The sequence below is a fragment of the Littorina saxatilis genome, linkage group LG5 (assembly GCF_037325665.1).
Source record: "Littorina saxatilis isolate snail1 linkage group LG5, US_GU_Lsax_2.0, whole genome shotgun sequence".
NCBI classification, from domain to species: Eukaryota; Metazoa; Mollusca; class Gastropoda; order Littorinimorpha; family Littorinidae; genus Littorina; species Littorina saxatilis.
In genome coordinates this window covers 33,690,245-33,704,170 of record NC_090249.1, presented here as the reverse complement: position 1 = coordinate 33,704,170, position 13,926 = coordinate 33,690,245, and the positions used below count along the sequence as shown (strand labels likewise).

The 13,926-nt window shown below is 40.7% G+C and overlaps 2 protein-coding genes across 5 annotated transcripts in view; both read right to left on the bottom strand.

The window, feature by feature from the left end:
• Positions 1-3,694, bottom strand: part of LOC138966938 (uncharacterized) — a 17,175-nt gene extending 13,481 nt beyond the window's left edge. The window contains exons 1-3 of one of the 4 annotated variants that reach the window (XM_070339344.1): positions 3,477-3,694; positions 2,392-2,644; positions 808-1,011 (exon numbers count right to left, since the gene is read on the bottom strand). In XM_070339344.1, coding sequence (XP_070195445.1) covers positions 808-1,011; positions 2,392-2,551 — 364 coding nt within the window. In that variant the 5' untranslated portion in view covers positions 2,552-2,644; positions 3,477-3,694. Of the gene's footprint in view, positions 1-807; positions 1,012-2,391; positions 2,817-3,476 lie in introns of those variants that run through there. The other 3 variants (XM_070339342.1, XM_070339345.1, XR_011455792.1) reach the window with 3 other exon arrangements.
• A 736-nt stretch (positions 3,695-4,430) lies between these two features.
• Positions 4,431-13,112, bottom strand: LOC138966939 (uncharacterized). Its single transcript, XM_070339346.1, has 6 exons — positions 12,810-13,112; positions 12,160-12,276; positions 11,796-11,883; positions 11,125-11,287; positions 9,487-9,727; positions 4,431-6,027 (listed from the first exon to the last, which is right to left on the bottom strand). Exons 1-6 carry the CDS (start codon positions 12,886-12,888, stop codon positions 5,816-5,818), a joined length of 900 nt encoding a protein of 299 aa, XP_070195447.1. The 5' UTR covers positions 12,889-13,112; the 3' UTR covers positions 4,431-5,815.
• Positions 13,113-13,926: the final 814 nt, after the last annotated feature.

Here is a 13,926-nt window from a genome sequence, read left to right as displayed (position 1 = left end):
TTTCACGCCAATTGATGAGACTGAACATGCCTCTGCCTAGGATTGGCCAATTCAAATCTCGTTTAGTCTATTCAGGTAGCAGTTTCTGGAACGCTCTTCCGACAATCCTACGGCAAACTAGCAGCACAAACGTTTTTAAGACCAGATATACGTCTTATCTCATGAAGTCTAAATAAACATCTGTTGTCGCTAGAATGGTTGTTAAAACCAACAACCGGTGCTTTTTAACAATGTATTATTATTTTTATATACACTGATTTTTTTTCGAATGCAGTGTATGTCAATGGGCAGGGCATTTACAGCTTTGTTACGTCAGTGCAATCTACTCTATAATTCTTAACTCATGTCAAATGAACTTACATTTTTCATTTAAGCAATGTATTGTATGTAAATTGATGATATGTTCTTACTTTCATTTTATTATAATCATGTAGCAGTAGTTTTCTTTACTTGCTTATTCTTTAGCAATTTTAGACTAGTCCCTCTTTAGGGCGAGGGCCAGATGTAAAAAAGCAGATCACTGCTTACTCTATTACCCTCGTTAAATAAAGAATTGTTCTTGTTCTTGTTCTCTCTCTCTCTCTCTCTCTCTCTCTCTCTCTCTCTCTCTCTCTCTCTCTCTCTCTCTCTCTCTCTCTCTGTCCATCTCTCTCTCTCATCGCTCTCTCTCTATCTCTCTTTCTCTCCCTCTCGCTCTCTCTCTCTCTCTCTCTTTTTATTTTTATTTTTTATAAGTGTTTGTTTTTTGTTTATTGTTTTTGTGTGTGTTTTTTTACACTGCAAAATCTCAAACAAAAATCGACTTACTCTCCACACTTCTCTGCCTCTTCTCGGTCAAGATAGACACCATTTTCCCTCCCTTCCTCTGACACGAGCGGTTGGCGTTGGTGTGACTGAGCGGCTCTTCCACGACGAGGAGACAGACCGGTCCCTGGTCATCAACAAAACCTGTCCACCCCTCTGGACAATCGTAGCTTGGGTCACTGGGAGCGCACTCGGGGTCCGAGTTACCTTCGAGTTGGATAAAGTAAAAAGGCGATATCAACAGGCCTTGAAGCCGAACAAGCCTTATTATAGTAGAAGGCCACAGAGCTGAATGTTGTGTTGCCAGCACAAGAAACTGGAGCTACAACTGCCGCGCGCCGATGTTGGCCTTTAAAGGTTAGTTGGTAGCCCTATCATCTACACATCCTGTCCAAACACACGTAGCTTTAACCACTGGAGGGACACTCAAGGGCAGTGTTACCTGGGGAATTAAATATAAGGCAAACAAGTCGCGTAAGGCGAAAATACAACATTTAGTCTAGCTCAGTCGAACTCACAGAATGAAACTGAACTCGCATTGCATTTTTTTTCCCCGCAAGACTCGTAGCATCGTCTGTCCACCGCTCGTGGCAAAGGCAGTGAAATTAACAATCCAGAAAAGCGCGGTAGCGGTTGCGCTGAGGCGGATAGCACGCTTTTCTATATCTCTATTCTTTTTAACTCTCTGAATGTGTTTTTAATCCAAACATATCATATCTATATGTTTTTGGAATCAGGAACGGACAAGGAATAAGATGAAATTGTTTTTAAATCGATTTTGGAAATTTAATTTTAATCATAATTTTTATATTTTTAATTTTCAGAGCTTGTTTTTAATCCGAATATAACATATTTATATGTTTTTGGAATGAGAAAATGATGCAAAATACGATAAACGTAATTTTGGATCGTTTTATAACAAAATAATTTTAATTACAATTTTCAGATTTTTAATGACCAAAGTCATTAATTAATTTTTAAGCCTTCAAGCTGAAATGCAATAACAAAGTCCGGCCTTCGTCGAAGATTGCTTGGCCAAAATTTCGATTAATTTGATTGAAAAATGAGGGTGTGACAGTGCCGCCTCAACTTTTACAAAATGCCGGATATGACGTCATCAAAGACATTTATCGAAAAATTGAAAAAAAATGTCTGGGGATATCATACACAGAAACTCTCATGTAAAATTTGGTAAAGATCGGTCCAGTAGTTTACTCTGAATCGCTCTACACACACACACACACTCAGACACACACACACATACACCATGACCCTCGTCTCGATTCCCCCCTCTATGTTAAAACGATGGGAACAACTGTTGCCTTGTGCGGGACAGCCTTTGACTGAAGGCGAAATCATCCTCACTCTTTTGTGTCGGCTCAGCATCAGAAGAGCTACTGACCCATTCCAACCTAGGCCATAACCGTACGTGTCCAAACGTCAGAACTACCAACCTCGACAGTAACTCGAGCTCAACCTTTCTTCTTTTTGATCGTATGATTTTTGATCGCTGACATGCTGTCTCTTTTCAATTTTTTCACTCTCATAATCATGATTTCAGAGATTAAAATATAAGTATCCACCAACCTTGTAAGCCAGATGGCAGAAAATAATCATTGAGCGTTACACCCCTCAGAACCGCGCCTGGGATGGACGACTTCCTTATTCTGGTGCCAAGGGCCTCAGCCATAGTGGACGACAGCAACAACGTCATCGTCACCAACACCACACAAAAAGTTCTAGCCATTTTGGCTTTCCGTACTATTGTGATGCAGCTGTTTCTTGAATTTCTAGACCCTTGTCATGCACGTACATATACATATAGCATCTGATATATATTCTGAAATATATTAGAGATATTGCAAACATTTATAGATTTGGTGTGTCCTTTAATTTAAATATGACTTGAACAATTAAACCAAAGGCACAGTTCTTTCATTCCCGCGAAGACAGTTACACTCACTATCTCAGGTCTGCAGAGGATTTGACATGGGATGAGGCCACCCGTCCACCTGGACACATACCAAAACTCAACAACCTGACTGCTTGAGATATTTGATGAATGCATTTCTTAAAATCCAGAAGTGACTTTCAGAAAATTAATTCATAAAGAAATTCACACTATACACAAACAGCACCTACACTTTTGATTGTTCGGTTTGTGTCCAACTTTCACGCAAGAGTATGGCCAGATCTGAGACGGCGAGCCGAATCGTGTACGCGGGAAGGACTCTGCGTTTAACTTTAAGCTACTCTACTGCAACATCTGGATAGTCTTTGCTGTGATCTGATGCTGAAACTGTCACGGTGACCTAAGTGCTGAAAGTTATAGTTTTTTCCTCCGAGGCGAACAGTTATCACAGCTTTGTGTCGAAACGGCGTTTGGTTAAAAATAAAAAATAGAAAAAAGTTTTTGGACGCCGAAGATATTTTCTGTTTGTCATGTACCAGCTCCGAACATTATTTCTGTGCAGCGTATGGTCACTTTCAGCAGAAGAAAATGCCTGTGTTTTTCTGAGTATTAAAACAGATTAATGCTGAAAAACTTAGAAACGAGCATACTAAAGTCAACTGCGATTCAAAACAAAAATAATTATTACAACGCTTTTTTGTATTTGTTGTTTGATTTTATTCTTTTTTAACATCAAGGCAAGAAAGCGTCAATTTCTCACTGAATAAAGCTAGGTCTAGCTAAAATTGTATATCAGTTGAAGCCTTCTTGACGTTGTTACGAAATGAATCATGATCTCGTCAAAGTTAATGTCTGTCACTACGACATCACAACGTTTTCGTTTCAGTATTTTTGTTTCGTTATTTTTGTTTTTGTTTTTTTCCTATTGTTTTTTGTCCGAAAAGTTGACGCACAACCGCCTAAAACTCAAGTTATTGGTCACAGCCTACAGACACAAGTGAAATCAGGTTCGCCCTCTCCATGCACACAAGACGAGTAAGTTGTGCTGCTATTGCTGCAGAAATGACATACGATATCAGTTTGCAATTAATTACCATTGTGATAAGCGATAGGTGCTGGCAGAAGAGCCCAGTAAAAGGTGATAACGATGGTGTCAGCTAAATTCAACTGTTTTTATTCTGTCTTTCTTTCTTTTTGTACTTGTGGACCTCGTGTGTATAGTGCTATGAAAGTGAAGTAATTTTTTTAAGTGTTTTTCGTGGCTGTGTTTGTTGCTATTTGCTTTTTGCTCTAATTTCACCAACGTTCAGTTGAGAAGTCAAGACCTTTCTGTGCTAAGGTCTTGTTCTTTGTGTTGCATTATTAACATTTGTATGACCTTTTATTGGGTCGGCGTACTTCTAATGTTTCATTTTGTCTATCATTAAACGTTCCGCTTTTATTGTTGTTATTTTCTGTTTGTTGTTTAACCCTTTTTGTAATATTTTTGTTCTGTGTGTGCTTTTTTTTCTGTGTGCGACAAAGAGACACACACACACACGAAAACACAAAGACATACAGACGGAGTGACAAACAGACTGACAGAATTGAATATGTGCTTCTATACATGTGCCTCGGTTTGCGTCAGGGGTTGTCTGCGTGTTCAGATACACATTTTGTTTTTCGCTGTACTTTCCAGTTACACACGAATACTTTAAGACACGACAAAAATCAATTAATGCTGAACGGAATTTATTTTAATCAGCTAGTATTCAGCACATACATATTCACAAACTGCATGTGCTACTACCCCCCTTAAACCAACCTGTCATAAAATACGTATAATATGTTTAGCGTGTTTCAATCGTCATTTAAATAAATATACAATACTGAAGTACAAGTCTGTTTCCTTTTTATATGGTTTTGGAGCTTATCATTTTGCTCAACAAACCTGACTCTAAGCCTTTAAAGCAGTCAATATCTGTATTACATTAAACACAAAAAATACACCACCTACTGTTCTCGTTACACAAACCAAGCAACACGTTGTTTGGAAAAGGAAACTTACAATTTCCACAGCTGAAATGTAACCTACTAAACAATTATAGATTTAAACAAGTCGCGTAAGGCGAAAATACAACATTTAGTCAAGTAGCTGTCGAACTCACAGAATGAAACTGAACGCAATGCAACGCAGCAAGACCGTATACTCGTAGCATCGTCAGTCCACCGCTCACGGCATAGGCAGTGAAATTGACAAGAAGAGCGGGGTAGTAGTTGCGCTGGGAAGGATAGCACGCTTTTCTGTACCTCTCTTTGTTTTAACTTTCTGAGCGTGTTTTTAATTCAAACATATCATATCTATATGTTTTTGGAATGAGGAACCGACAAGGAATAAGATGAAAGTGTTTTTAAATTGATTTCGACAATTTAATTTTGATAATAATTTTTATATATTTAATTTTCAGAGCTTGTTTTTAATCCTAATATAACATATTTATATGTTTTTGGAATCAGCAAATGATGGAGAATAAGATAAACGTAAATTTGGATCGTTTTATAAAAAACATATTTTTTTCACAATTTTCAGATTTTTAATGACCAAAGTCATTAATTAATTTTTCAGCCACCACGCTGAAATGCAATACCGCAGTCTGGGCTTCGTCGAACATTACCTGACCAAAATTTCAACCAATTTGGTTGGAAAATGAGGGCGTGACAGTGCCGCCTCAACTTTCACGAAAAGCCGGATATGACGTCATCAAAGACATTTATCAAAAAAATGAAAAAACGTTCGGGGATTTCATACCCAGGAACTCTCATGTCAAATTTCATAAAGATCGGTCCAGTAGTTTAGTCTGAATCGCTCTACACACACACACACACAGACAGACACACACACACACACACAGACAGACACACACACACACACACACGCACATACACCACGACCCTCGTCTCGATTCCCCCCTCTACGTTAAAACATTTAGTCAAAACTTGACTAAATGTAAAAATATCTATTTGAAGCGAAAGATAAACTATCTCTGTTTCGTCTAGAACAGTTAGCATAATTATGTTTCACTTTCACGGTGAAACTAATCCAAAATGGATGCCATGACGTCAATGGACGAGGAACTTGTCACGTGATCGCTGCACTTCTATCTCCCGCTTGATGTCGTCAACGGAATGACGCAGTGAGCGAACGAATGACACGTAGAGCCCCAGGAAGACCACCAGGACGAGAAGGAAGACGGAACAGGTTATAGGATTCAGGTACAGCAAAGGGCTACTCTCTCTCACCATCACCGTCTCCCCCTGGTATGGTACATTGTCTGCAGAGCCAGGTGAGATATTTTCAGGACAAGAGCAATATCAAGACGAATACATGCATGTCAAGCGAAAAAACTCGACAAGGCAAACCACTACTACCATCACCACCAGTGCAAGTGCTCGCTCGATCTCTGTCTGTCTGTCTGTCTGTCTGTCTGTCTGTCTCTCTTTCTCTCTCTCTCTCTCTCTCTCTCTCTCTCTCTCTCTCTCTCTCTCTTCTCCCGCTCTCTCTCTCTCTCTCTCTCAATTTCTCTCTCTCTCTCTCCTCTCTCTCTCTATCTCTCTGTCTCTCCGTCTCTCTCTCTCTCTCTCTCTCTCTCTCTCTCTCTCTCTCTCTCTCTCTCTCTCTCTCTCTCTCTCTCTCTCTCTCTGTCTCTCTGTCTTTCTCTCTCTCGCTCGCTCTCTCTTTCTCTCTCTTACTTCGCCGGCATTTAGCAAGCGAGTAGTCACACGATCTTGAGATAAGTTCATTATCTGTTTCATAAGTGTCTGTCTGTCTGTCTGTCTGTCTGTCTGTCTGTCTGTCTGTCTGTCTGTCTGTCTGTCTGTCTGTCTGTCCACTTCAAAGACCTTTAGGTCGACGTACAGTAAATGTAACGTTTTGTTTTGTCAAAAATAAACGTTCCAACTACCTACCATTCTTGTTTTTTACATTTTGTCAAGTTTTGACTAAATGTTTTAACATAGAGGGGAATCGAGACGAGGGTCGTGGTGTGTGTGTGTGTGTGTGTGTGTGTGTGTGTGTGTGTGTATGTGTGTGTGTGTGTGTGTGTGTGTGTGTGTGTGTGTCTGTCTGTCTGTGCGTGTGTGTCTGTCTGTGCGTGTGTGTGTGTAGAGCGATTCAGACTAAACTATTGGACCGATCTTTATGAGATTTGACATGAGAGTTCCTGGGAATGATATCCCCGGACGTTTTTTTTCTTTTTTCGATTAATACCTTTGATGACGTCATATCCGGCTTTTTGTAAAAGTTGAGGCGGCACTGTCACACCCTCATTTTTCAATCAAATTGATTGAAATTTTGGCAAAGCAATCTTCGACGAAGGCCGGGGTTTGGTATTGCATTTCAGGTTGGTGGCATAAAAACTAATGAGTGAGTTTGGTCATTAAAAATCGGAAACTTGTAATTAAAATTATTTTTTTATTAAACGATCCAAAAACAATTTCATCTTATTTTTCGTCATTTTTTGATTCCAAAAACATATAAATATGTTATATTTGGATTAAAAACAATCTCTGAAAATTAAAAATATAAAAATGATGATCAAAATTAAATTTCCTAAATCGAGTTAAAAACAATTTCGTCTTATTCCTTGTCGGTTCCTGATTCCAAAAACATATAGATATGATATGTTTGGATTAAAAACACGCTCAGAAAGTTAAAACGAAGAGAGGCACAGAAAAGCGTGCTATGCAGCACGTACAGAGAAACCACTACCGCGCTAAACAGGCTCGTCAGTTTCACTCCGTTTTGCACAAGCGGCGGACTACGGTCATTGTGAAAAAATGCAGTGCGTTCAGTTTCATTCTGTGAGTTCCACAGCTTGACTAAATGTAGTAATTTCGCCTTACGCGACTTGTTTGATTTTGTACTGAACTATCGATCAAACGTACACAGATCTTTTAGCTTACGTATGTAATAAACCCGGTCAGAAGAGATTGGTCACAGCTGTGGACACTGAGGTAAGGAAAGGGGAATCTTGTGACTTAATCATAATACAAGGCAAGGCAAGGCAAAAAAAATATTTTGCACACTGACAGGATGATTTGATAATCCTGTTTAGAGTAGGTTGGTCAACACAATAGAAACTAAAATATTGCGAAATGAAAAGAAGACTTTTATACCACAAAATATTACTTAATGTGTGTCCTGTAAAGGGCTTGCCACTTGTACTTTTGAAAGCGGATCCACAACAATAGGATCTGTTGTATGGTAGGAATAAGGTATCAATCAATCAATATGAGGCTTGTATCGCGCGTATTCCGTGGGTACAGTTCTAAGCGCAGGGATTTTTTTTATGCAATTTATATCGCGCACATATTCAAGGCGCAGGGATTTATTTATGCCGTGTGAGATGGAATTTTTTTACACAATACATCACGCATTCACATCGGCCAGCAGATCGCAGCCATTTCGGCGCATATCCTACTTTTCACGGCCTATTATTCCAAGTCACACGGGTATTTTGGTGGACATTTTTATCTATGCCTATACAATTTTGCCAGGAAAGACCCTTTTGTCAATCGTGGGATCTTTAACGTGCACACCCCAATGTAGTGTACACGAAGGGACCTCGCTTTTTCGTCTCATCCGAAAGACTAGCACTTGAACCCACCACCTAGGTTAAGGAAAGGGGGAAGAAAATTGCTAACGCCCTGACCCAGGGTCGAACTCGCAACCTCTCGCTTCCGAGCGCAAGTGCGTTACCACTCGGCCACCCAGTCCAAGGTATAACACCCCGTTCTGACCCCCACCTGGAAGTGGCCCCCGGGGGATCATTTGGTATCGCCATTGTGTCCCCCGGGGACCACTTTAGGTCGTCAAAGGGACCACCAGGGGGTCCACCTAGGATGGACCCCGCATACTGACATTAGTTCCCACGGTACCCCACTGTCAAATCGTCCCCAATCCCCAAAGGGCCCCCACCTGTTTTGCACCCTTCCGACGCCCCAACCCCACTTAGGTGTGCTTCTGTTTTACACGTTTTCAGACCCCCTCTGCCAGTTGAGAAAGACAGGCGAGGATGTGTATGACGCGATTTTCATGCTAGCCAGGCAAGAATTAAATACAATTTTTTTTTTTTTTTTTTTTTACATCAAAAGAGTCGTCCGCAGATGTCGGTGAACAGTATAAGCACTACTGGTATCGGTCATTAACACTTGTGGCTTACGTATGCATGTCAAAGCGAAGTTTACCGTACACTGATAACGTCAATTCTTGGCCCTCTTTTCAAAATAAGTGAGAAATGCGATGTAAGAAACATCTATTTCAAGAATACGTGCGAATGAGAATATTGTAACCACGTCATAGTTTTGTCAACTTTAACGTAAACTTGAAGAATCAACAAGATGATTTGAGAAGCACATTAATTTGTACCAATGTCTGTTTGTTTGGCAGGTTGTCTGTCTCTCTGTTTCTTTGTCTGTCTGTCTGTCTGTCTGTCTGTCTGTCTGTCTGTCTGTCTGTCTGTCTGTCTGTCTCTCTCTCTCTCTCTCTCTCTCTCTCACACACACACACACACACACAGACACACACATACATACGCACGCGCACACACACACACACACACACTTTTTCTCTCTAAGTCTCTCTAAGTCTCTCTCTCTCTCTCTCTCTCTCTCTCTCTCTCTCTCTCTCTCTCTCTCTCTCTCTCTTTCTCTCTGTTTGAGCGTCAGTACGTTTGTCTAACACCAAATTGCACCGCAGCCCTGTAGAAATATAGATCCCTGGGTACACTAACCTGGTCCGGAAGCGGGATACACGGGAGGCTCAATGTGCCCGGTGTTTGCATGGTGTCTATGGTGGTGGGGGTGATGCGGGGCACGCCTGATGTGGCTGGGCATCACACGTATCGTGGTGGATACGTAACGTTTCGGGGTGGGAGGGTCACCGTCTCCATCGCGTCGTGGTCGCCGAGATTTGTGCATCATCATTTTCTTCGGTTTGCCGAGACTGTCTTTCTTGGTGAAGTAGCCACATCTCTGGTCAAAGAAATTCAAATACTGTGTGACATTTTTGGGAGACAGAATTTGATATTTTATTTGCTTTAAGTACACGGTATAGCGTATAGATGGCGAAACAAAATTCTAGGTTTATTCGCAAGTTAGACTCCTTTGGTGAATTAGAAAACATGTAAAAACGTATTTGCTCCAGGTATGAAATCAAGCAAGCAGACTCTCTTGATCTTTTGTGAGGATAAGCATAATTCTTGTAAACCAAAATCTACTTTCGAAGTACTTCAGAATCTTCTTTTCATTTTTTTTAAATGCAATCGATACAGAATTTCTTTTCCTACGGCATGTACATTTGTTTTAATGTTGTTGTTGTTGTTGTTGTTGTTGTTGTTGTTTCTTTCTGCTCTGTCTTACTTGTTGGTTGGTTTGCTCTGTCGTTTGTTTGTTTGTTTGTTCTTATGTCCGTTGGTTGGTTTGTTACATTTGTTTTAATTGTGAATGCATTTTCTGTGAATGCCCTGTGAAGGCCGGTGTAACACGACATTTTTACTCCACGAAAATTTTACTCCGGAGTAAAAATTTGGTACGAAATTCTTACTCTGAGTACACCTTTCGTACGAGAAAAGAACTCCCCAAGGTAAGAAAAAATTACTCCCTCCGCGAAATTTTGACTCCCCAATTTTTTTACTTCCAGTATAAATCTCGTCCGCGAAAATGGGATGGGGGCGAAGGAATAATGCCAATATGTGATCTCGCGCAAACAAATGTCGCGCTACCCTCCCTCCACCCCTTCCACCACCAAGACTAACAGGGAACAGGGGAGTAAAAGTTGCGTACACCTGGCGTGGGCAGTTAATTGCTCGTGTTAGGGTGGAATAATGTATTCGTTATTTATTCGTCAGGGGAGTAACATCTTCGACTGAAATGTTGACTCGGAACACACCTGTCGTTGGAAGTAATTTTCTCGTGTTATGGGGGAGTAGGTTTTTCGTAAAGGGAGTACAATAATTTTCGCACGAAATTTTTACTCCGGAGTCAATATCTCGTGGGAGTAATTTTCTCGTGTTACACCGGCAATACTGTTCACTTGAATATAAATCAGTATGCTTCTCAGAAGGACACCATCTTATTTTTTTTTAAGCCTGTGCAGTATAACAACGACAAACAAAGAACGGAATAGTGCTTGTCACACGAGCCAAGCGGTAATAGCATTGTTAAAAAATAAATTTGAAAATCGTTTTGAATTCTTTATTATATCTAGTGAGCTCCAAGAAGCACATCTACGTTGAAGTTATCAAATCTAATCTGCAGCGTAATAAAAAATAAAAATAAAAATATATATATATATTTCATCTTGACTTAAAATCTGACCGCATGATTTTATTTGATACAGCTAGACTAGCAAATGTTTGTAAATGCCTTACGTCCATACACTTTGGATCGTGTGGCGCCATGCAAATTTCCCAGCAGCACGTGATATTCACGTGACCCGCATCAGCCAATGAGGAGAGCTTGAAAACAGGGGAGACCACCGTGCCGTTCTCTCCTTCCACCATGCAGCCCATGGGTGACATTTTGGTTGGACACCTGGAGAAAGAGGCCCATCGGTTATACGTAATCTTGCATGTGTTTTGAATGGCGAGGTTAGCGGGGGAAATCAAAATAACACAAACAAGCTATCACAACATGATTTATTTCCCCTCTCCTTCCTACCACTGCAGGTAAAATAAACAGACTTTTTCCAGAAATAGTAAGAGGCCGTTTACCTCGGACAAACCGTTTTCACAACATACGTAGCATGTTTCACGCTTCCGATCGGCTTTACTCCTGCGATCGGGACGAACAAGTAACGCTGATGTGTGTGCTAAGCGGCAGCGTGCGCTTTAAATGATACCATTTTCTTTCGAAGATACACATCAAAGTTAGTTATCGCACCTATAGTCCGCAATATGGCTAAATCACCAATTAATTGTACTCTCATTTAATGAAAGGTTATCAGCAATTGATTCGTTTCGCCATTGAGCTTGCATGTCACAGTTCAAGTTAGTCTAGCAAAGTGAGGAAGTGGTGAAAAGCAAATTGTATAGGCACCTACCCGTCTGAGTCAGTCAGCGGAATCTGTTTTTCCGTGTCCTCGGATACAGCCTTGCAGTCATAGAGCGACACGCCTCTCTCCTTCTCCTCTGAGGGAAGCAAAAGGGGTGAAATGACGATGTGAACATTTTCTCCGTTTATTTTTTCTCATGTGCGCGCGTGTGTGTCTTTCAGTGTGTGTGTGTATCAGTGTGTGTGTGTGTGTTTGTTTCAGTGTGTGTGCGTGTCTTTCAGTGTGTGTGTGCGTGCGTGCGCCGTATGTGCGTGTCGGCGTGAGTACATGCGTACGTGCCTGCCTGTCTGCTGCGCGCTCTCTCTCTCTCTCTCTCTCTCTCTGTTCACATGTGGCACGTGCATAGGCCTACCTGCAAAGAATGAAGCACGGAGCTGTATTTTAGTGGAGTCCTCAGCTTCTTCCACAACGAGGTCTGATGATGCTGTCACGACCTCAAGCCTTATGTCACTCTTCTCAGGATCCAGGGCTGGGGAAAACACAAAAACCATTGCATGGTTTTAGTGGTCGTGCCAAGATCGAAGGGAGAATACAGCAGTATTTTTGTTTATTGGTTCACTAGTCGGTTATTCGTTGGTTGGTTGTGGACACTAGTTGCACTGTCGATTTGTTTAATTGCTGGCTTGCATGCTAGTGGTAAGCTTTTGTGCCGGCATTGTTAAAAACATAATGTTCAACTGACAGGGCAAGCACGTTTTTGCGACATTTTTCTGTGCAGTTTATAAAGCTATGAAAGTATGCCTGCATCAGGAAGCACAGCATGTAAAACTTACCAAAGTGCTCCCACAAACTGAACAAGACACAATATTATATTGAGTATCGCGGATGGCCTTCTGCAACACAATACAAAACAATACTAACAAAACAATACAACACAATGCAATGCAATGCAATACACGACACCACATTACAATTCAACTTTATTGTTATGTCTGATGGTTGGGAAAAAAAATTGTTTTAAACAAAAATCATCGTTGTAAACACAAATTTGATCTGTTTTACCTGCAAAAGTGGTCACATTCCCGCAGTGCCCCAAATGAAGAACATTCACCAAAATCGTTAGATAAAGCAGAACATCCATTGCCACGGTTCTGATGCCAAAGACTAATCGGAATTCCAAAATCCTTCAGCCAGTCAAATCTAAAGATTTTTGTCACTTATGCAGTTTTGTTGTTGTCTTTTTTTTTTAATTCCTTTAATTCCCCCTTTCAATTAAAACATATTGTCAAGTACACAGCATACACACAATGTCGAGTTATATTTCTTTTCTAGCATAGCAAGGCTAAAGAAAATTGTACTGCCCAATCTGGGGTTATCAGTCGGAGTCTGCTCTCATGAAACAGGATATGGACTACGACTACGAATTAATTACTACATATCTGATGTCTTCGAAGATAATTAAGCATTCTAGCACGACGCTTTCCGAGGGTTAGAAGAGAAAATTACTGGTTTCTTTACAAATGGGGAACGATGGACAACAATGTGGAAGTAAGAGGGAGGGAGGGATAGGGGGAGAGAGAGGGAAGAGAGAGAGGGGCCGGAAGGGAGAGGGGAGAGTGAGTCGGAAGGAGAGAAAAGGGGAGGGAGAAAGAGTGGAATGAGAGGGGGAGAGAGAGGGAGAAAGGTTGGAGAGAGAGAGAGAGAGAGAGAGAGAGAGAGCAACCCTTTTCTTCATGAAGACAGCGCTATGCCATTGTACTCATTTTCTTGTGTTAGGTCTGGGACTGTTTACATTAGTAGACGACTATTTTAAATGGGTCCCACGGTGTTTTCAATATAAAAGAATTATTGCAATAAGTTTCAGCAGAAAAATAGTGTGGTTTGAATGATTGCAACTCCATAATTTTGTAAGAGAAATCTTTTCAAAAGGTTACCTATTTGGGATGGCATTCCTGTGCATCTGCAGCACCTCTGGATAGAAACAAACTATTACAACATAAAAGTGTAGTGAACAGTGACATTGCACCTTTATTTTGACATGAATTGATTTGATATGTCAAATTGACAGAAATTAAATTGTGTTGCTTGAGTCAATCAATCAATCAATATGAGGCTTATATCGCGCGTATTCCGTGGGTACAGTTCTAAGCGCAGGGATTTATTTTTTATTTTTTTATTT